Raw genomic sequence first — 21,845 nt, 5'->3', positions numbered from 1 at the left:
AGAGCTCATCCGAGTTCCTCTGCATCTCTCTCTTCACCTTCTGCCAAGGAATCGACTGCTGACCGCGCTGGAAGCCTGCAAACCTGCAACATAGTAGCAAAGACGACTACTGCAACTCTGTAACGCTGATCCTGCCGCCTTCTCGACTGTTTTCCTGGTGGTGCATGCTGTGGGGGTAGTCTGCCTCCTCTCTGCACTAGAAGCTCCGAAGAAATCTCCAGTGGGTCGACGGAATCGTCCCCCTGCAACCGCAGGCACCAAAAAGCTGCATTACCGGTCCCTTGGGTCTCCTCTCAGCACGACGAGCGAGGTCCCTCGAGTCCAGCAACTCTGTCCAAGTGACTCCCACAGTCCAGTGACTCTTCAGTCCAAGTTTGGTGGAGGTAAGTCCTTGCCTCACCTCGCTAGACTGCATTGCTGGGAACCGCGACTTTTGCAACTACTCCGGCCCCTGTGCACTTCCGGCGGAAATCCTTCGTGCACAGCCAAGCCTGGGTCCACGGCACTCTAACCTGCATTGCACGACTTTCTCAGTTGGTCTCCGGCGACGTGGGACTCCTTTGTGTAACTTCGGGTGAGCACCGTTTCACGCATCCTCGTAGTGCCTGTTTCTGGCACTTCTCCGGGTGCTACCTGCTGCTAAGAGGGCTCCTTGTCTTGCTCGACGTCCCCTCTACCTCCTGGTCCAATTTGCGACCTCCTGGTCCCTCCTGGGCCACAGCAGCATCCAAAAACGCTAACCGCACGATTTGCAGCTAGCAAGGCTTGTTGGTGTTCTTTCGGCGGGAAAACACTTCTGCAAGACTCTACAAGGCGAGAGGGATCCGTCCTCCAAAGGGGAAGTCTCTAGCCCTTTGCGTTCCTGCAGAAACCGCAGCTTCTTCAGTCCAGTCGAAGCTTCTTTGCACCCGCAGCTGGCATTTCCTGGGCATCTGGCCATCTCCGACTTGCTTGTGACTTTTGGACTTGGTCCCCTTGTTCCACAGGTACCCCAGATTGGAAATCCAGCGTTGTTGCATCGTTGGTTTGTGTCTTTCCTGCCTTATTCCCCTATCACAACTTCTTTGTCCTTTGGGGAACTTTAGTGCACTTTGCACTCACTTTTCAGGGTCTTGGGGTGGGCTATTTTTCTAACCCTCACTATTTTCTAATAGTCCCAGCGACCCTCTACGAGGTCACATAGGTTTGGGGTCCATTCGTGGTTCGCATTCCACTTTTGGAGTATATGGTTTGTGTTGCCCCTATCCCTGTGTGTCCCCATTGCATCCTATTGTAACTATACATTGTTTGCACTGTTTTCTAAGACTATACTGCATATTTCTGGTATTGTGTATATATATCTTGTGTATATTTCCTATCCTCTCACTGAGGGTACATTCTGAGATACTTTGGCATATTGTCATAAAAAATAAAGTACCTTTATTTTTAGTATAACTGTGTATTGTGTTTTCTTATGATATTGTACATATGACATATGACACTAAGTGGTACTGTAGTAGCTTCACACGTCTCCTAGTTCAGCCTAAGCTGCTCTGCTAAGCTACCATTATCTATCAGCCTAAGCTGCTAGACACCCTATACACTAATAAGGGATAACTGGGCCTGGTGCAAGGTGCAAGTACCCCTAGGTACTCACTACAAGCCAGTCCAGCCTCCTACAGCTGCCCCCCTAAAAAAAACGCATACACACACACACCAATCCCTGGTGCCTAAGTGGTTTCTGCCACCCTTGGGGGCAGATTGGCCTAACACAAATCCGGCGATCTGCCCCCTAGGGGGGCAGAAATGGTCTAAATACAATTTGCCCCTCCAGCGGAGCGACCCTTGTCTAAGGGTTTGCTCCCAACCTCTTCAAAAAAAAAAAGAAAATATCTCTGGCGCCTAGACGTTTATGCCCTCCCCGGGGGCAGATCGGCCTAATAACAACAGGCCTAAAATAAATGTGTCACCCCCCCCCCCCCCCCCCCCCCCCCCACAGCCCCCCCTGCCGGGAGAGACCCTTGCCTAGGGGGTCGCTCCCCACCTCTAAGAAAAAAAAAACCCTAAATAAATTTATCCCTGGCGCCTAGACGCTTCTGCCCCCCTGGCAATAGGCCAATCTGCCCCGGGTGGGGCAGAAAAGGCCTTGCAAAATATTGCCCCTCTGGGGAGTGACCCTTGCCCAAGGGGTCAGTCCACTCATGGCAGTTTCAAATAAAAAATAAATCCCTGGTGTCTAGTGGGCATTTCAAAAGCCGGGTTGCTTTACGATCTGGCTTTTGAAATGCTCTGAGAGACTTCAAAGGGAAGGAAATTCCTTTCCTTCCCTTTGAAGCCTCTCAGGGCCCCCATCACATGATCGGAAGAGAAATGCTGAGCATTTCTCTTCCCATGGGGAAGTGGCCTCTGATGAGGTCCGCGCGCGCTGACGCCATCAGAAGTCACTGGGGTGGTCAGGGAGGGTCGTGGCGGAAGGGTAAGGGCTTCCCCTTCCATCCTTGCCTTGGGGGGGTGGGAGGGAAGCCAACAGAGGGAGCGCTAGCTCAGAGCCGAGCGCTAGCTCAGTGCCGAGGACGTAATGGTTACGTCCTCGGCACATGAGCACTGTGCCGGTGGACGTAACCATTAAGTCCCCGGCACAGAAGGGGTTAATAGTTCTTAGCAGGCTTCAAATCATCCAAGATGGAAAATGAGCAGAGGATAAATGCATGAATATTACATTATTTTATTTCCAAAAGGTTCTACCTGTTTAGCTGGTGTCCCATGAATGTTATGCAGAAGACACTGTATAGACAATTTAAAGACTTTTATGACACATTTGTTCTAGGCGTATGTATGCACTTAATTTTATTCAACCACAGTATTAATGTGTAGTTGGTTTTTGATGAAATGTCAAATTTTGTTTTTAGGTGTATGCTTTTATGGATTCATGCAGATCCGTATAAAGGTTTTATGACAGACTGACTGACTGACTAGAGGTTGTAATAGCTTCCACAAGTTGTGGAGTGGACTAGAAAGATAAAAAGAGTTTATGCTAGAGAATATGTTTAGGAGAGCAAAATAATGGCATGTGATTAATCTGTGTCTCTTTGGGAGGACATCTGTGTGCACTTGGCAGCAGCACTAATGGATTTTATTAGAACATATTTACAATGAATAATTGATATTATACGAACACTTTATAATTATCAAGGTAAAGGAAACCTGGAGTTATCTTGTGTTTAGGTTATTATGGTTTAATGAGTTTTTGAGTTATTTTCAATGTATTGATAGAATGTGATTGAGATGTAAGGTATTATTGGGTGTAAAAATACTCCTTGGCAAAAAAGAAATAAAAAATGAAAGATTTTATTCAAATTCATACATACTCGAAGGAACAGTATAGAATATGATTAAAAAGTAAGTACACTGGACTTCATACTTATGCATATATTTTAAGCATTATTGATCCAATTGTTTATCCATAAACATTGTTACATGCTGTTGGGGGTAAGTAAAGGGTACTGTATCCTTCAGGAAAACTTTCAAGCCTCCATCAAGAAAGTTCTGTTCAGTTTAAATACCTTACTTCAGATTGACCAGCTTCTCCAGATATATTGGCATTGGTAATTACACTTAACCTTCCTTAGTATTGCTGCTATTTTTCATAGCAGCATCCAAACCTTTAATATTGGTTCCTTAGTTAGGGGTTTTAACCAACAGCCTGCAAGTGTTTTATGAAGGGGACACAACTTCCTCAGTTTCCGTTTTGTTGAAGTCTATTATAATTAGGCCTATCTGCCCCTGGGGGGAGGAGGGGGGGCAGAAACCCCTAGACACCAGGGATATTTTTGTTGTTGTTGTTTACTTTATATTTATATATGTGGGGAGTGACCCCTTAGGCAAGGGTCGCTCCCCTGGGGGGGCAAATTGTATTTAGGCCATTTCTGCCCCTCTTGGGGGGGGCAGATCGGACTATTTTTATTAGGCCAATCAGCCCCCAAGGGGGGCAGAAACCACGAGACACCAGGGAATATTCTTATTTATTTATACATAAGGGGAGCGGCCCTTTGGGCAAGGGCTGCTCCCCAGTGGGCCAATTTATTTTTAGGCCATTTCTGCCCCCCTCGGGGGCAGATCAGCCTATTATAATTAGGCCGATCTGCCCCCATTGGGGGTCAGAAACCCCTAGACACCAGTGATTTTTTTTTTGTGTTTTTTTTTTTTTTTTATGTGGGGATTATCTTTAGGCCACTTCTGCCCACCTAAGGTGCAGATTGGCCTATTTCTATTACGCCAAGCTGCCCCCAAGGCAGAAACCACTAGACACTAGGGATTTTTTTTTTTTGCATCAATTTCACGCAAGCTGAGCGTGGGGGGCAAATTTATTTTAGGCCATTTCTGCTCCCCCTGGGGGCAGATCGGCCCATTTTTAGCTGGGGCAGAAACCATTTAGGCACCAGAGATTGGTGTGTGTATTTGGTTTGGGGGGCAGCCCCTTGGGCAAGGGTCGCACATTACTATTGGCCATATTAGTCCCCTGTGGGGGCAGGTCTGCATATTTTTAGAAGGCCCATCTGCCCCCAAGAGGCCAGGGAAGATTTATTTTGTCAAAATAGGAAGGTGGGGGTATGGCCATAACCCCACCCCAAATAAATGGGGCCAAAGTTGTTCTGCCTACCAGTGCGTAGATGGGGCAATTACCCCCGATCCACACCCCCGGGGGGGGGGGCGGGGCAGAAAGTCTACTAGATGCCAGGGAATTTAAAAAAAAATGTGGCGGTGGCTACCAACCAGTATGGGCATGGTTATGCCCCCCCCAACCCAACTGAAGGGGGTAACAGTCTTTTAGCTCTTCCCCGCACACTAAAACATCTTATCCCACAGCAAGCAAGAGGACATTTGATTATTTGGGGTTTTGATTTTACATTTGGGCCATGAGAGCTTGGCTAACTCACAAAATCGTCCCACTTGGAATGGTGAGGGCTGCACGTTTTGGACTTTGGGACACTGCCATGTAGAAAAATCCACAAGAACTAGACACATCTGAAAACTAAACATCTGGGTGAGGCCAGGGTGGTATGCTTCATATGCACCCGCACCATTTTCTTAACCACAGTGCCCTGCAAACCTCCAACTTTGCTGGAAATCACACATTTTTTCCACATTTTTGTGATGGAACCTTTGGGATTCTGCAGGAATCCGCAAAATTTCTACCACCCAGCATTGTTTCATCTATACCAATAAAAATTCTGCCCCACTTGTCAGCCTACATTTTTTTTTCCCTCAAATTGCCCTTTTGGACCCCCCTCAATTTCAACATGTTTTTGGCTCTTCCCTGTCATAGGCACTTAGCCCACCTACACAAGTGAGGTATTATTTTTACCGGGAGACTGAGGGGAATGTTGGGTGGTATGAAATTTGTCCCGGTGCGGTGATCCCACACACAGATGTGGGAAAAATTCTATTTTTTAGCTAAATGTGAGGTTTGCTGAGGATTCTGGGTAAGAAAACACTGGGGGGGATCCACGCAAGTCACACCTCCCTGGACTCGCTCGGGTGTCTAGTTTTCAGAAATGTCTGGTTTGGTAGGTTTCCCTGTATGGCTGCTGAGCCCAGGACCAAAAATGCAGGTGCGCTCCCCGCAAAAACAGATCGTTTTGTATTTGATAATTTTGATGTATCCAAATAGTGTTTTGGAGCATTACCTTTCTCGGGCACTAGGCCTACCTAAGTGTTTTTTTGGCCAAATTTAGAGGTTTGCAAAGGATTCTGGGTAACAGAACCTGGTGAGAGCCCCACAAGTCACCCCATCCTGGATTCCCCTAGGTGTCTAGTTTAAAAAAATGCACAGGTTTGGTAGGTTTCCATAGGTGCCGGCTGAGGTAGAGGCCAAAATCTACAGCTAGGCACTTTGCAAAAAACACGTCAGATTTCAATGTAAAAATGTGATGTGTTCATGTTGCGTTTCCTGTTGCAAGCATTAGGCCTACCTACGCAAGTGAGGTACCATTTTTATCGAGAGACTTGGAGGAACACAGAATAGCAAAACAAGTGTTATTGTCCCTTGTCTTTCTCTACATGTTTTCCGTCCAAATGTAAGACAGTGTGTAAAAAAAGATGTCTATTTGAGAAATGCCCTGTAATTCACATGCTAGTATGGGCACACCATAATTCAGAGATGTGCAAATAACCACTGCTTCTCAACACCTTATCTTGTGCCCATTTTGGAAATACAAAGGTTTTCTTGATACCTATTTTTCACTCTTTACATTCCAGCAAATGAATTGCTCTATGCCCGGTATAGAATGAAAACCAATTGCAAGGTGCAGCTCATTTATTGGCTCTTGGTGCCTAGGGTTCTTGGTGAACCTACAAGCCCTATATATCCCTGCGACCAGAAGAGTCCAGCAGACGTAACGGTATATTGCTTTAGAAAATGTAACATCACAGGCAAATGTTACAGAGTAAAACTTGGAGAAAAATGGCTGGTTTTTTTTCACCTCAATTTCAATATTTATTTTATGTCAGCTGTTATTTTTCTGTAGGAAACCTTGTAGGAGCTACACAAATGACCCCTTGCTGAATTCAGAATTTTGTATACTTTTCAGAAACGTTTAGCTATCTGGGATCCAGCAGGGGTTTCACACCCATTTCTGTCACTAACTGGAAGGAGGCTGAAAGCACAAAAAATAGTAAAAATGGGGTATGTCCCAGTATTATGCCAAAATTGTGTTGAAAAATTGGGTTTTCTGGTTCAAGTCTGCCTGTTCCTGGAAGCTGGTGATTTTAGCACCATAAACCCTTTGTTGATGCCACTTTCAGGGAAAGAAAACACAAGCCTTCTTCTGCAGCCCTTTTTTCCCATTAAAAAAAATAAATAAATTAAATGTTCACTGTATTTTGGCTAATTTCTTGGTCTCTTTCAGCGAAACCCACAAACTCTGGGTACCTCTAGAATCCTTAGGATGTTGGAAAAAAAGGACACAAATTTGACGTGGGTAGCTTACGTGGACAAAAAGTTATGAGGGCCCAAGCACGAACTGCTCCGAGCAGCCAAAAAAAGGCCTGGCAGCAAAGGGGTTAAGCTTCTTGTCCCGATTCTAAGGTCTTCACTCCACACCAACCCACCATTACTCATTGCTCGACTTTATTTCCTTGACCCACCACGACCAACTGTTAGCTATCCTTATGCTACTGTACTTCTCTGCCACATTTGACTTTGTTAATTAATACAATGAGGAGATTTATTTTGCATTCTTATTTTTAATCTTTTAAATGTTAACAGAGGTTTTATTGTTCTTGTAATTTATGTGTGAATTTATTGTACGCTTTTATGATTTTTTTGTATTAGTTTCAAAACTTGCTAACTTATTAATTACTGCTCACAATTGCCTTTCGTCCTGTCTCCTTGCCATTCTATGGTCATTGTTACTCCTTAAACATGCCACCAGTTTCTGTATCTATTTGTTTTCACTAATGCACATTACCTTCCCCACTTTTTTATTACACATTATCTCTTTATGGGATATATCTTTATTTGGTTTCTCTTAAGCCAACTTATCAATCAATCAATCAATCAATCAATCAAAGAGATTTATAGAGCGGGCTACTCACCCGTGAGGGTCTCAAGGTGCTGGGGGGGTGGGAAAGGGGTAGGGGGACCAATGTTCAAAAAGCCAGGTCTTGATGCTCTTCCTGAAAAGTAGTAGGTCCTGGGTCTTGCGGAGGTGGGTGGGGAGGGAGTTCCAGGCCTTGGGTGCTAAGTAGAAGAAGGATCTGCCTCTGGTGGTGGTGTGTTTGATGCGAGGGACAGAGGCGAGAGAGAGGTCGCCGGAGCGGAGGTGGCGTGTGGGCGTGTGGAAGGTCACTCTTTCGTTAAGGTAGGCAGGGCCGGTGTTGTGGAGTGATTTGTGTGCGAGGATGAGAATCTTAAAGGTGATCCTTTTGTCTATGGGGAGCCAGTGGAGGGATCTGAGGTGTGGTGAGATGTGTTCGTGTCGGGGGAGGTCGAGGATGAGTCGTGCTGCTGAGTTCTGGATTCGTTGTAGTTTGCGCTTGAGTTTTAGTGTGGTGCCAGCGTAGAGGGCGTTTCCGTAGTCAAGCCTGCTGCTGATGAGTGCGTGAGTGACTGTCTTTCTGGTCTCTGTGGGGGATCCACTTGAATGTTTTTTTCAGTATGCGGAGTGTGTTGAAACATGAGGAGGTGAGGGGGTTAATTTGTTGAGTCATCGAGAGGGAGGAGTCCAGGATGATGCCGAGGTTGCGTGCGAGGTTTGCAGGGGTGGGTGCGGGGCCTAGCGTGGTGGGCCACCATGATGGATCCCAAGTGTTTTTGTGTGGGCCAAAGAGGATTATTTCGGTTTTGTTGGAGTTGAGTTTAAGGTGGTTGGCTGTCATCCATGCGGCGGTGTCGAGAAGTGCATTGTGTAGGTTGGATTTGGCAGTGTTGGGGTTGCGGGTGAGGGAGAGGATGAGTTGAGTGTCATCAGCGTATGAGAGGATGGTGATTCTGTTTGATGATGTTGGCTAGTGGGGTCATGTAGATGTTAAATAGTGTGGGGCTGAGGGAGGAGCCTTGGAAACTCCGCAGGTGATTTTGGTGGCGGGGGATTGGAAGGGGGGAGACGGACTTTTTGAGTTCTGTCGGTGAGGAAGGAGGTGAGCCAGTCCAGGGCTTTGTGTCTTATCCTGGCGTCGTGAAGGCGTGTGCTGAGTGTGTTGTGGCAGACAGTGTTAAAGGCTGCAGAGAGATCCAGGAGTATGAGTGCTACGGTTTCGCCCATGTCGACTCTGGATCTGATTTCGTCGGTGCATGCCTTGAGAGCGGTTTCTGTGCTGTGGTTCTTGTGGAACCCAGATTGGGAAGGGTCGAGTGTGTTGTTTGTCTCGAGGAAGTGGGATAGGCGAGAGTTGACTATTTTTTCGTAAACTTGGCTGGGAATGGGAGGAGGGAGATGGGGCGGTAGTTGGAGAGGTCGTCTGGGTTGGCTTTGGTTTTTTTTAGGTGCGCAGTGACTTCCGCGTGTTTCCAGAGGTCTGGGAAGGTGGTGGTTTCGAATGAGCTGTTGATTGTGGCTCGGAGTATGGGGGCGATGGCGGGGCTGGCTCTGTTGTATATACGGTGGGGGCATGGGTCGGAGGGGGAGCCAGAGTGAATGGAGTTCATAGTGGTTTCAGTTTCTTTGTCGGTAGTGGGGGCCCAGGTGGTGAGTAGGTTGGGGTGTGTGTTTGGAGGGTGCGTGGTGTGTGTGGAGGATGTGTGTGGTGTGAAGCTGTTGTGTATGTCTAGGATTTTGCGGTGGAAGTGATCTGAGAGGGAGTCGCAGAAAGTTTGTGTGTGCGTGGGGTCTTGGTTGCTGGCCTTGGGTTTGGAGAGCTCTTTGATGATGATAAAGAGTTCCTTGCTACTTTGGGAGCTGTTGTCAATGCGTTCCTTGTAGTGTGCTCTTTTGGCGGTGCGTATGAGTTGGTGGTGGATGCGTGTGGTGGTTTTGAGGATGGCGAAGTTAGTGGTGGTGGGTTCTTGTCTCCAGGTTTTCTTTGCTTTGCGGCATTTGCGTTTGGATTCGTGAAGTTCAGTGGTGAACCATGGTGCGTTCTTGATATTGCGGGTGGTGATGTTTTTTCTGAGGGGCGCGAGATTGTCGGCACAGGTGTTGATCCATTCGTTGAGGTTGTGTGCGGCGGTGTTGGGGTCGGTTATGTTGGGGGGGGGTTGTGTCAGTTGGGAGATCAGGCGCTCCGTGGGGATCTTGTCTCACATGCGGTAGGTGGTGGTGTGATGGTGGTGGTGTGTGGGAGGTTTGTTGAAGGAGAAGTGGACGCATTGGTGATCCGTCCATTGGAGTTTGGTGGTGTGGGTGTAGGTTACGTGTTGGCTTGAGGTGAAAATTGCATTGAGTGTGTGTCCGGCTGAGTGGGTGGGGGCTGTGATCAGTTGTTTGAGTCCTAGGTTGGAGAGGTTGTCTAGGAGGGAAGAGGAGTTGTGGTCGTGAGGGTTTTCCAGGTGGAAGTTGAAGTCGCCGAGGAGTATGTAGTCTGTGGAGGTGAGAGCGTGCATGCTGATGGTGTCAGCGATGGTGTCACAGAATGGGGGGCGTGGTCCCCGGGGGTCTGTATATGAGTGTGTCTCTGAGGATGGTGGTGTTGTTGACGTGGATGAGGAAGTGCATGTGTTCTGCGTTGTTGAGGGTGTCGAGGGTGTTGGTGGTGACCTTGATGGTGTCTCTGTGAAGGATGGCGATGCCGCCTCCTGGTTTGTTGGGGCGGTCTTTGCGTTGGAGTTTGTATCCTTCCGGGGTGGCTATGGCTATATCTGGCTCAGATGTGGGGTTTGTCCATGATTCTGTGAGGAAGACGATGTCGGGTGAGTGTGATGTGATGAGGTCCCAGAGTTCTATGGCATGTTTGTGTAGGGACCGGGTGTTCAGTAGTAGACAGTTGAGGTGGTTGCAGGTGGTGTGGTTGTTGTGGTGTGTGATAGTGTTTGCGGGGATGTCTGTGGTGTTGAAGTTAGAGGTGGCCTTGGTGGTGTTGAAGGTAGAGGTGGCCTTGGCGTGGGGCTTGTGTAGGTTGTGGGATATGTTGGTGGGTGCGGGTGTTGTTGTGTGGGGGCTGTTGTGTTTGGTGTTTGCGTGGGGGGTGGAGCAGGAGAATAGGCAGGTGCAGCAGGAGAAGGGGCCTTGTGTGTGTGTGTGTGGGGGTGGTTTGGAAGCAGTTGGGGCGGACTCCGGGGTTGAGGGAGAGGAGGGAGTGGGGGCGGTAGTGTAGTCTGGGGGGATTTTGGCTGGCAGGGCCAGGGGGACTGGCGCTGGGTGCGGTCCAGGCGCAGATGGGCTTGCCTCTGGCGCGCCAGCGGCGCGGCTGCGCAGCGACCGCCATTAAGAAGGGGAGGTGGGAGGGAGGGGCAGCTGGGAGGCGGGCGGGAACGGGAGAGCGAATGGGGGCAGGACGGGGCGGGGAGTAAACAGAGCAGGGGGATCGCACATGGGTCGAGATGGCCCGGCGAGGTAGAAACAGTGGGAAAAAGGCAAAAAGTACAAAAAATAATGCACAAAAGAGCAACGGAAGGTAAAAGGATACAGGAAGGTAAAAGGATAAAGTCAGAAACAGTGGGAAGGCACTATCAGAGAGCACATTGCACCGAGTAGTCGAGAACAGCGGGAGATAGAGGGTAAGAGGATCTGGTCAGAGACAGTGGGAGGGCACAGTCACAACAACACAGAGATGCAGAGAATAGCAGAGTAAAGTGGGCGACAGAGAGTGCAGGATCAATGGGAAAGCACGGTCATAAAGACGCAGAGAATAGCATTAATTTTAACATTAAAATCTTTTCACATTCCCTTTCATCTTCCCTCTTCTACAGTCTTGCATCTTACTTTACCTAACTGCTGCTTGGTCATCGAAGGTGCTTGGTCATCTTGCTGAACTTTTTTGCACACTTAAAACTACCTCCACACATTTCCTACCAGGCATAGTAATGGTTTTCCCACTTGTTACAGTAATGCTGCTCTCTTCACTAGAAACGTCAATTTATTCTTCCGAACAAGCATGTATCTGGAAAACTTCACATGGCCTCTTCAGCCTTATATCAAGTGTTGAAAATACATAAAATCCAATCCTACCTCCATTCAGTAGAGATGGGTCTTTCATAAATACTCGAGTTATGAGCAAAGTTGACTATTGCAACAGTTTCGTTCTTGACACAGTATGTGTTTTTGTGTCCTAAATACTCATCAATCTATCATTTTTGCGCTAAGCACCATCTTCAACTTTCCGTGTATGCTTCCTCCTCCTCGGCTGGTCAGCTACCAAATAAAGGGCTCCCTGTATTTTAGAATAGTCAAAATATTCTGCTTATTTTCCTCACTGAAACCTTTCTTTCAGTACTCTTATGTGAAACCTGTACTCTACCAAGTACTCCTCCCTCCATTTCCCCCTCAAAACCCCCACTGTTGGATGGAGATTCTAGTGCTTCAGTGTCCTGGTACCCCACCATTGGAATTCATTCACCCTCCATTTGAAGAGCACCACAGTGACTGAAGCACCTCTTTTTAATTTCAACCGCCCACTTGCTTTCCACTGTGCTGCATCCAGAAATGTAGGGGGTACAAAATGTGCAGACATTGTTTATGAAGTCATTGGTTTTGCTTCCAACCTTAAAATTCTGAATCATATTCTAAATCCCTAATTGTACAATCTAATCTGTCATTATGCACCACTTGCATATACTGTACTATGTTTGAAACATTTAACTCTATAGATGCACAGCTCTCTCTTTAAACTAGCTTGTAGTTTGAAAGGCTTTTTCTCTTTTTGACCTTTCTGTTTGCACTCCTGTTTATGTAGTCTTTGAACTCTCCCCTTCTTCTCTTAGTATGAAATTCTTCTGAATTTTCATTGCTCTCCAGATCTTTTAGGTCTCAGATCGGACAGCTTTGGCTGGCTGTTGCAGATCTATTACTTTTACCTTACATATACTTAGACTGGCTTTGGGTCAGTCCCTTATTTATGATTAGATTACTTTGCTGCCTGACACAGATCTGTGCTCCAAATCTGATGGCTTTCTTTCCAGTTCTTGTGTTTGTCGCAGCTAGGAGTAAGTTGGTCTCAGTGCTCTAATTGTTTCCTTTTCCACACTCACTCTTATCGTTGCGCATGTGTTTCCCTTAAAGTCCTTGCCCCACTGCGTTGTTTCTCCCTACTACCCACACTGTGCTCCTATTTACATTAATAAGTGCCCCTGCCTTCCCTGCACTCTCTATTTTCTATTCTTTTCCTTTCCGGCCCATTCACTGCTCCCTTTTTTAACCTTCCTTTACAAAGGCCTGTCAACTGCCAAATGCTTCCGGGCTACTTCTTACTATTTCCGTGCTTCTGTGCACTTTCTTAATAACTTTTAATATCCAGTCTAAAATGTCTGTGAGCCATTGTTAGAATGGTAAATTAAAAATGCCAAAATGGTTGCCTGTGCTTCTCTGCGCATGAACATACATCGGCACCATCTTGGAATGGCCACTTGTACATGTGCTTCACAACACAATTATGCTTGGGTGGCCATATTGAAATGCCTTTAACTTAATATCAAGCTTATTTGTTCACAAGCGTGATCATGCATCAAGGCACTTGTGTAACATGCATCTGATGCACTAGCAGCCATTTGGCATTAGCAGTTTGAGTGCAAAGAAGCACTGGTAAAGCCAGTAGATCCGTCTTTAAATGTTAAGACCTACATGGAGTGCAGAATTATTAGGCAAGTTGTATTTTTGAGGATGAATTTTATTATTGAACAACAACCATGTTCTCAATGAACCCAAAAAACTCATTAATATCAAAGCTGAATATTTTTGGAAGTAGTTTTTAGTTTGTTTTTAGTTTTAGCTATGTTAGGGGGATATCTGTGTGTGCAGGTGACTATCACTGTGCATAATTATTAGGCAACTTAACAAAAAAAAATATATACCCATTTCAATTATTTATTATTACCAGTGAAACCAATATAACATCTCAACATTCACAAATATACATTTCTGACATTCAAAAACAAAACAAAAACAAATCAGTGACCAATATAGCCACCTTTCTTTGCAAGGACACTCAAAAGCCTGCCATCCATGGATTCTGTCAGTGTTTTGATCTGTTCACCATTAACATTGCGTGCAGCAGCAACCACAGCCTCCCAGACACTGTACAGAGAGGTGTACTGTTTTCCCTCCTTGTAAATCTCACATTTGATGATGGACCACAGGTTCTCAATGGGGTTCAGATCAGGTGAACAAGGAGGCCATGTCATTAGATTTCCTTCTTTTATACCCTTTCTTGCCAGCCACGCTGTGGAGTACTTGGACGCGTGTGATGGAGCATTGTCCTGCATGAAAATCATGTTTTTCTTGAAGGATGCAGACTTCTTCCTGTACCACTGCTTGAAGAAGGTGTCTTCCAGGAACTGGCAGTAGGACTGGGAGTTGAGCTTGACTCCATCCTCAACCCGAAAAGGCCCCACAAGCTCATCTTTGATGATACCAGCCCAAACCAGTACTCCACCTCCACCTTGCTGGCGTCTGAGTCGGACTGGAGCTCTCTGCCCTTTACCAATCCAGCCACGGGCCCATCCATCTGGCCCATCAAGACTCACTCTCATTTCATCAGTCCATAAAACCTTAGAAAAATCAGTCTTGAGATATTTCTTGGCCCAGTCTTGACGTTTCTGCTTGTGTGTCTTGTTCAGTGGTGGTCGTCTTTCAGCCTTTCTTACCTTGGCCATGTCTCTGAGTATTGCACACCTTGTGCTTTTGGGCACTCCAGTGATGTTGCAGCTCTGAAATATGGCCAAACTGGTGGCAAGTGGCATCGTGGCAGCTGCACGCTTGACTTTTCTCAGTTCATGGGCAGTTATTTTGCGCCTTGGTTTTTCCACACGCTTCTTGCGACCCTGTTGACTATTTTGAATGAAACGCTTGATTGTTCGATGATCACGCTTCAGAAGCTTTGCAATTTTAAGAGTGCTGCATCCCTCTGCAAGATATCTCACTATTTTTGACTTTTCTGAGCCTGTCAAGTCCTTCTTTTGACCCATTTTGCCAAAGGAAAGGAAGTTGCCTAATAATTATGCACACCTGATATAGGGTGTTGATGTCATTAGACCACACCCCTTCTCATTACAGAGATGCACATCACCTAATATGCTTAATTGGTAGTAGGCTTTCGAGCCTATACAGCTTGGAGTAAGACAACATGCATAAAGAGGATGATGTGGTCAAAATACTCATTTGCCTAATAATTCTGCACTCCCTGTATTGTTTTTTTTTTTTTATATTTGTAAACGCGCTCTTTGTTTTCCTGATTAACATCTGTTGCTTTTCAACCCCTTTTTCATGTTCCTTCCTTGACCTTAAGAATGCCTCTTGCCCACTCCACACAGGTATTAGACTGAGCTTATCTTCCCCTGGAAGGAACCAGACTTTTGGTCAAGCATCATGTCCTCCCGGCGGGGTCCTGGTGCAGACACAGCCCCTTTCCTCACCCAACCAGATAACACAGAAGATGGGGATCCTGATACAGAGCCCTTCTTGGAGGATGGCGTGCGGACAGCTGGGATGGAGAGAAACCCAGAGGGGGAGCAGGTGGAAGTAGTCACTGGCATCACGTACCGTCATTCAGTCATTATTGTGTTTATCCTCTGCTTCATTAATCTGCTGAACTACATGGACCGATTCACTGTGGCAGGTGAGATGATCATTGGCTATGATAGGTGAGAGTATATCTTGATCGGTGAAAGGATACAGCTCAGCAAGGTGGAGAATATCAACAAGTTTGATCAATCAACTGAATGTGTGTGATAGGGAAGGATATAATCTATGGTTTTGATTGGACACTCAGTCTTAAGGTGTGGCCAGAGAAAAAGTATGAGCAAATGTGATAGGTTAGTGGGGGAGGGGGAATCTATTCAGTTAATCAGCAGATCCTTCATCACCCATATACATGTTCAAAGGAGAATCTTTCATACAGCAGATAACATCCCACTCGCCGATTGTGGTGGGAAGTTAGAATGTGAACACAGAAGTAACAGACTATTTTCAGTGCTGTTGGAGAGGTTAGGCAAAACTGTCGCTGGGTAAGGAAAGAGGAATAGAAAGTTGTGTTTCTTCAGTAAGCAAAATACATAATGGAGGCTAACATCAACAAACAGGTTTTAGGAACTTTCAGGTTTATTACTTGCCTTCTTGGCTTGGGGTCTCACATTGTATTGCAGACTTCAGTTATATTTTTATAGTCTTCTACCTGTTGAATATACTTTATCTCCTGTCTTTGCAGGTGTGCTCTCAGATATCGAAATGTATTTTGGAATCAAGGACAGCTCATCTGGATTAATACAGACAGGTACATAGGTCTTTGCATCTGCTCAGTGGCTCTCAGTGTTTCATTCCTGTTATTTTGTGTCCTTCTCAGCAAACTATGTTCTTGAGTATGTTACACCCAGCTCCTTCTTGTCTGTTTGTCATCACGTCTGCTCTCTGTCTGAATCTGTCTGTCCCTTGCCTTCATCTGTCGAGCTGTCTGACCCCTTTCACTAAGGGCTTTCTATTCTTGTCTGGTCTAACTGCTGCTCATAGTCTGCAAGTTTTTTTTTCTTGCCACCATGTCTGCTCTGTCTGTCCTTCAGTTATGATCCTTCTCTCTGTCCCTCACTTTATTCTGCCCATAAACCAATATTTTCTTCTTCTGCTCTCTTTGGTCTGTCTGTCTCCTTATGTGCTCTATTTTCTGTACATTTTTCTATCAACCAAACTGTCTTTAAGTTTGTCAATACGTCTCCCTGCTACTCTCTACATATCTTTCAAGTTGCTTACATCTACAAATCTACCTTTTTCTGTGTTTTCTCTATACGTTTCTCCTTTGGATGCTGTCTGTCTACCTGCCACCCGTATGATGCCTTTCCTTTGAGTTATGAGGCAGTATTTTGTAGTGGAGGAGGGAGAGATGAGCAATTTGTGTGTTTTGCACAAAATGGAGGCTTTTTGTGCCGGGTCCTTCTGGAACATCCCAACCTGCACAAACACTCTACATGGATCATTGGCCAAACTTGTGCACCATGAGGTATCTAGCCCATTCTTTTTGTCCCAAGTGTAGGTTTCAATTGCATGGTGAAACTCACCCATCGCCCATTTCTTCTGGGCATCTCTTTTGGATGTGGAAGAATAGCACACCTCCAGACAGAGATGAATAGACATCACAGCTATGCCAATCAGAACTGGTCTCAGTACAGACAGTGGACAGGAAGCCCCTGAAATCTAGCCATAGACACATCAAGAATGCCCTAACTAGATTACAGATCTTGATGTTTTACAGTTTGCAAGACCTCTGGTTGGTTCTGTCAGCCTGCCTAAACTGCCAGAGCATTATAGGTAAAGCCAGCACTGTGTTCACCATTATGAAGTGAGCACCTAGGAGGACTATGCCCTACTTCAGGAAAGATGACTGCACAATCAGGGGAAGAATCTCTCTGTTTTATACCATCCCTGTAGACAAAGCTTACGTCTAGGAAAGTGTCCAGAGTTGCCTTAGTAGTGTCACCTGGGAAAAGCAGAAAGGCATTCCCCCTGCTAATTAACAATAAGTGGTGATGTGATTCTTGGAAAGACCTGTATAAGGCCCAGATGACTGGATTGACCTGTATGAAGATAGCTCAGCAGATTTGCCAGGTACCATGTCCCAGGCTTGTTGCCAGGGTGTTAGAAATCGTGTCTCTAGTTGGCTGAATTATGCACCATGTCCAAGTAGGGACAACAATCCTAGGCAAGGTAAGTCAGCTACCCACCTTAAATTATTCTGTGCTCACCCTCTGGTAGCTTGGCACAGAGCAGGCAGGTTTAACCTAGGAGGTAATGTGTAAAGTATTTGTGCAACTCTTGAAACAGTAACACAGGGAAAACACCACAAAAAGACTCCTCAGTGTTAGAAAAATAGATTATATTGTTATGACTTAAACAAGCCAAAAACAAAAAAAATCCTATAAGTAGAAGCAGAGATACAAATTTTTAAAGAATATCTGCAAATATAGTGCTTAAAAGTTTAATGCGTCAATTAGGGCTGTCTGTTCATTCTAGACCACCACAAATCTGAAAAGTCAAACTGACTGCGATGGAACATGGGTCAGATATAGGGACCAACTTTGTCCCACTGAAAAAGTACCTTACGCATGGAGGATGTGTCAACGTGGAAAACCTGATGCGAGGAGCAGAGGAGGCGATGCATCTGTTCCAATCCGCACAGTTGGGGATGTGTTGTTGGCGAACTCTTGCCGATGCAAGTGATGCTTCTTCATCGAGCCTCGCAGCTGGTGATGAGAAGGCGATGCATTGGAGTGGAGGTCAGTGCATCGATCCTGAGCGGTGCAGTTGGCAATGCAAGGCGTCAAGGCTGAGGCTGATGGGCTGATCCTGACCCACTCAGTCGGTGTTGCGATGTCCTCCTCCTCCGCAGCGAAGCGTCGCATAGAGAAGAGATGCAGCGGTTCTTATCGGTGCAGTGATGACGATGCATGGGTTTTTTGTGGAAACAGTCGCCAAACCCTATTGCAAGAGCCCAGGACTGGATTGCACCACTTGGCAGGGCAGGACTACAGAGTCCAGAGGCTACAGCAGAGGGGAATGAAGTCTTTGATGAGACTTCAGAACAGGAGGGAAGCCAGAAAGCCCTTGGAGTCACTGGGTTAAAGTGGTGTAGGTCCAGACCTTATCCAGGCAGAGAGGGCAGCAGGCAGGTCAGCACACCAGAAAAGTAGTTGTTCCAGAGCAGCAGTCCAGCAGTGTAGTCCTCCCTTCTTGCCCCAGCTCTGGACTCACTACAGGGGGTTAAGCAGTCTTTTGCTTGGGAGCAGGACACTGACTATTCAGGTGTAATTGTCAGCTTCTCCCTCCCATCCTGTCTAGGATGATCCATAAATATGCAGATGGCCACTCAGTTACACCTATCCTTCCCTTGTGTGAGGTCGTCTAGAGGGAATCCATGAAACCAGCTGTCCCTCCAACCTACATGTGTATTGGAGACAGGCACACAGGGCTACGAGTAGGAAAATCCAAACTTTCTAAAAGTGCAACAAAAAAAAAAAGATGATGGATGGAATGCTGAACAATATGAAATATTCACCCCAGTCCGTGATCTGAGCCTGAATCTATTGTTTTTTTGCTCACAACACCATTCCAGTTTGGACCCATCCATATGCAAATCAGTTTTGACACTGCTCCCCATGGGAACAGTCCAGCTTGAACTGCCAGGCCAGGTCCTCCCTGGACTGGAAACAAGCATCCTGGGACCAGTTTCAGGGCAATCACCCCATATCAGCCAGGCTAGCTTGACTCCGGTGGCATGGCGAGCATTGGACAGTCAAGCTGCACACACAGGCTCTGCAGTGGCAGGCCTGAAACATGTTTAAAGGGCTACTTAAGTGGGTGGCACAATCAGTGCAGCACACCCACTAGTAGCATTTCATTTACAGGCCCTGGGCACATATAGTGCACTTTGCTAGGGACTTATAAGTACATTAAATATGCCAATTGTGGGTACACCAATGTTACTATATTTTAAGCAGAGAAGCACATTGCACTTTAGCAGTGCACTGGTCAGCAGCGGTAAAGTGCTCAGAGTCCTAAGGTCAACAAAAACGAATTCAGCAAAAAGTGGAGGCAAAAAGGCAAAAGGTTTGGGGGTGACCATGCATAAAGGTCCATTTCAAACACCAGAAGAGAGAAAAGCAAGGAATTCTGGGTTGAGAATATGCTCTGTTGCCTCCACAAATTGAGAAAAGTGAGCTCGCTTTATACATTTCAGTTTGAAGGTGGCCTTATTATTTGAAATTAACTCACTACTTAGCATTAGATTCAAGCTTCAATATACAAGTGCAACAGCCTTATCTGCAGATACGGAGACATGGTTGTCACTTGCCCAACAAATATTTTTATGCTGAATCCCAAGGCATTTGCACAAACATTGCTGCATAAACTTGATGCATTGTTACATAAGAATTTTAAAATATTCAATTGCCATAAAAAAATAGTGAAAATCACACAACAGAATGAAACCCCCAGCAACCCTTGAACCTCTGGCAGAAAGAAAACGTGTTGGCTAACCTGTGTTAATTTTTAACAATAAACATTTCCAGAAAAATACAAGCATTTGACTTTCTAATACACAATTTGACGTTTTACTAAAATATTAGGATGTCAAATTTTAAGTAAATCAAAGGATGTGCTTGTGTTAGTGCAACATGCACTATAGAACAAAGATAAAATCCAATTCAGTAGTAAATATTTCAGCTGTTTGCCGATAAATATTTAGTATTGTATTGTATCTTATCTCATTTTTATTGTGCATGTTGCAACAAGATGTACAGTCAAAACTGGGTATTTCCAATGTCATCACTTGTTCAGCAGTATCACGATATACAGCTGATTGATTGTTTACACATGCCCTTTCTGTTTAAATGCCTCTTGCAAACTGCTGTTTTTCTCAGAAGTGTCATGTGCTATTAACAGACCCCTAGTTAAAGGTCTTTATGTACTGCCAGTTTGCCATGAAATGAGATCTTTTACGATGTTGAACACTCAATCTAGAGAAACCTGGCAAGTGTGTGTTTGGGAAGAAGCCTTGTTGATTTCCTGTAAACCCACCAGTTATAACAGCAATGGAAGTGTTGTTCTTTTGCTGATGTAAAGTGTTGCACCACATTGACATTTTTTCAGATTAAGATTGCTAAACTTCCCAAGCAGAAATCTAACATTAATTTCTATTAATTTGTATTTTTATTCAGTTCTGTGTATGATTTCCTTTTGCCTACATTTTGCTTGTCTCACTTATTTTCTGGTCTTTTTTCTGCCCCCTTGAACTTTTTATCCTCACTCTTTACATCCCATGTATCCTATTGCCCTTATCTCCCAGTATTTATCTGCAGTTATATGGTGCTTGCTCCTGTCTTTGGATATTTGGGTGATCGGTATAACAGGAAGAACATCATGATTACTGGGATCGCCTTCTGGGCTGCAGTCACCCTGGGCAGTTCCTTCATCCCAAAGCAGGTGAGGAGCAGTGATTGTAAGCCCAAGTTTTGGGTAGTGGTAAGGGATTTGTGAATGCAGAATTTCTGTGGAGGGATGTTAAGGTGACTAGGGGTGCTTGTCTGTAGTTGTGTAGGGTAAAGGAGTTAAGATGTATCTTAATGCATGTGTTGATAAGGATTAGAGCTGCTGATCCCCTGCATGGGTATTGGGAAAGAGTAAACAGGGAACAAACTATTGGTCTGTTATCTGTTAATTGTGAAATTTTTTAGTTCCCGATGGCTCAAATGTTTGTACCCCATATATTCTTTGAAGATGTTTGTCAAACGTTGTGGCCTTCATAGAAAAGTTTATATTCCCGGGGGGGTTACACCTGAGTTGTGGGAGGGTGCTACATCTTCAGTGTGACTTGCATGGCATGGAGATCCATACTAGTTGCCTCTGAGCATCTGGTGTTTTCATGCCCTGATACTCACCTTGTTTAGGGTCGAGCCCAAAGCGCTTTGTCCCTGGTGTAATCTCTCTGTGGGCTTTTAACCTCACCCATCAGTTTGGTTGGTTCGTGGGCTTGCCTTTAAAAATTTGCTTTATTTAATTAGTGAAAAGCATGTATACATCATGCCTTTTTCAGTGTTTAGCCCTCCTCGAGCGCAGCGGGCAACTCCTGAAAACATACCAGGCTCCATGTTTTCCATATGGTTTCTGGACTACTTTTTCTCTTTATCTCGCTGGGCAGTAGTTGAGCGCTTTGTATGACATCGACCATGTTACATGGATATTTGCACTTTTGCCGATTACATGGATAATTGCACTTTTGCCGATTACATGGATAATTGCACTTTTGCCAGTTACATGGATAATTGCACTTTTGCCGATACATTTCACTGCAAGTGAACTTCTGTTTCCTTTTGTGTGTCTGCTTTGCGCTTATGGTGGCCGTCGGCTCGCTTAAGTGAAACTGTTTTACTTTTCATTTTCAGTTTATATGGCAAGAAAAGTCAGGTTAGTTATGGGAAACTGATTTACTTTTCATTTTCAGTTTGTGGCAAGAAAAGTCTGGTTAGGAGTTTACAATGCTAATAGCTTTAACTCTAGCAAATGTGAGACCCATAGCATTGCAATTGCTTGTTTTATGCTTGTATTTGCATTTCAATATAATACATTTTCACAGTGCCTTCTCTCGAGTTTCTGTGAAATCGTATTTATGTAAATAAAGTTTGCCTTAGTTGTTTGGTCCTTTTGTTTTTATTTTGTAATCCTTTGTAGTGACAAGTAGGCCTAACCTGTCTGATACAGTTTAGACCTAATTGTCTTCAGAGGTGAGGGTATTGC

General features: G+C 45.3%; 1 protein-coding gene across 4 annotated transcripts in view; it reads left to right on the top strand.

The window, feature by feature from the left end:
- The window catches only part of SPNS1 (SPNS lysolipid transporter 1, lysophospholipid), a 132,519-nt gene that overhangs the window by 45,351 nt on the left and 65,323 nt on the right, over nt 1–21,845 (top strand). For 3 of the 4 annotated variants that reach the window (XM_069243941.1, XM_069243942.1, XM_069243943.1), the window contains 3 exons: nt 14,882–15,186; nt 15,775–15,840; nt 20,398–20,534. In XM_069243941.1, the coding sequence (XP_069100042.1) occupies nt 14,937–15,186; nt 15,775–15,840; nt 20,398–20,534 (453 nt within the window). In that variant the 5' untranslated portion in view covers nt 14,882–14,936. Of the gene's footprint in view, nt 1–14,856; nt 15,187–15,774; nt 15,841–20,397; nt 20,535–21,845 lie in introns of all 4 variants that reach the window. The other variant, XM_069243944.1, reaches the window with a different exon arrangement.

This window comes from Pleurodeles waltl, chromosome 7, assembly GCF_031143425.1.
Source record: "Pleurodeles waltl isolate 20211129_DDA chromosome 7, aPleWal1.hap1.20221129, whole genome shotgun sequence".
In the NCBI taxonomy this organism is placed as follows: domain Eukaryota; kingdom Metazoa; phylum Chordata; class Amphibia; order Caudata; family Salamandridae; genus Pleurodeles; species Pleurodeles waltl.
This window is presented reverse-complemented; position numbering and strand designations above follow the sequence as displayed.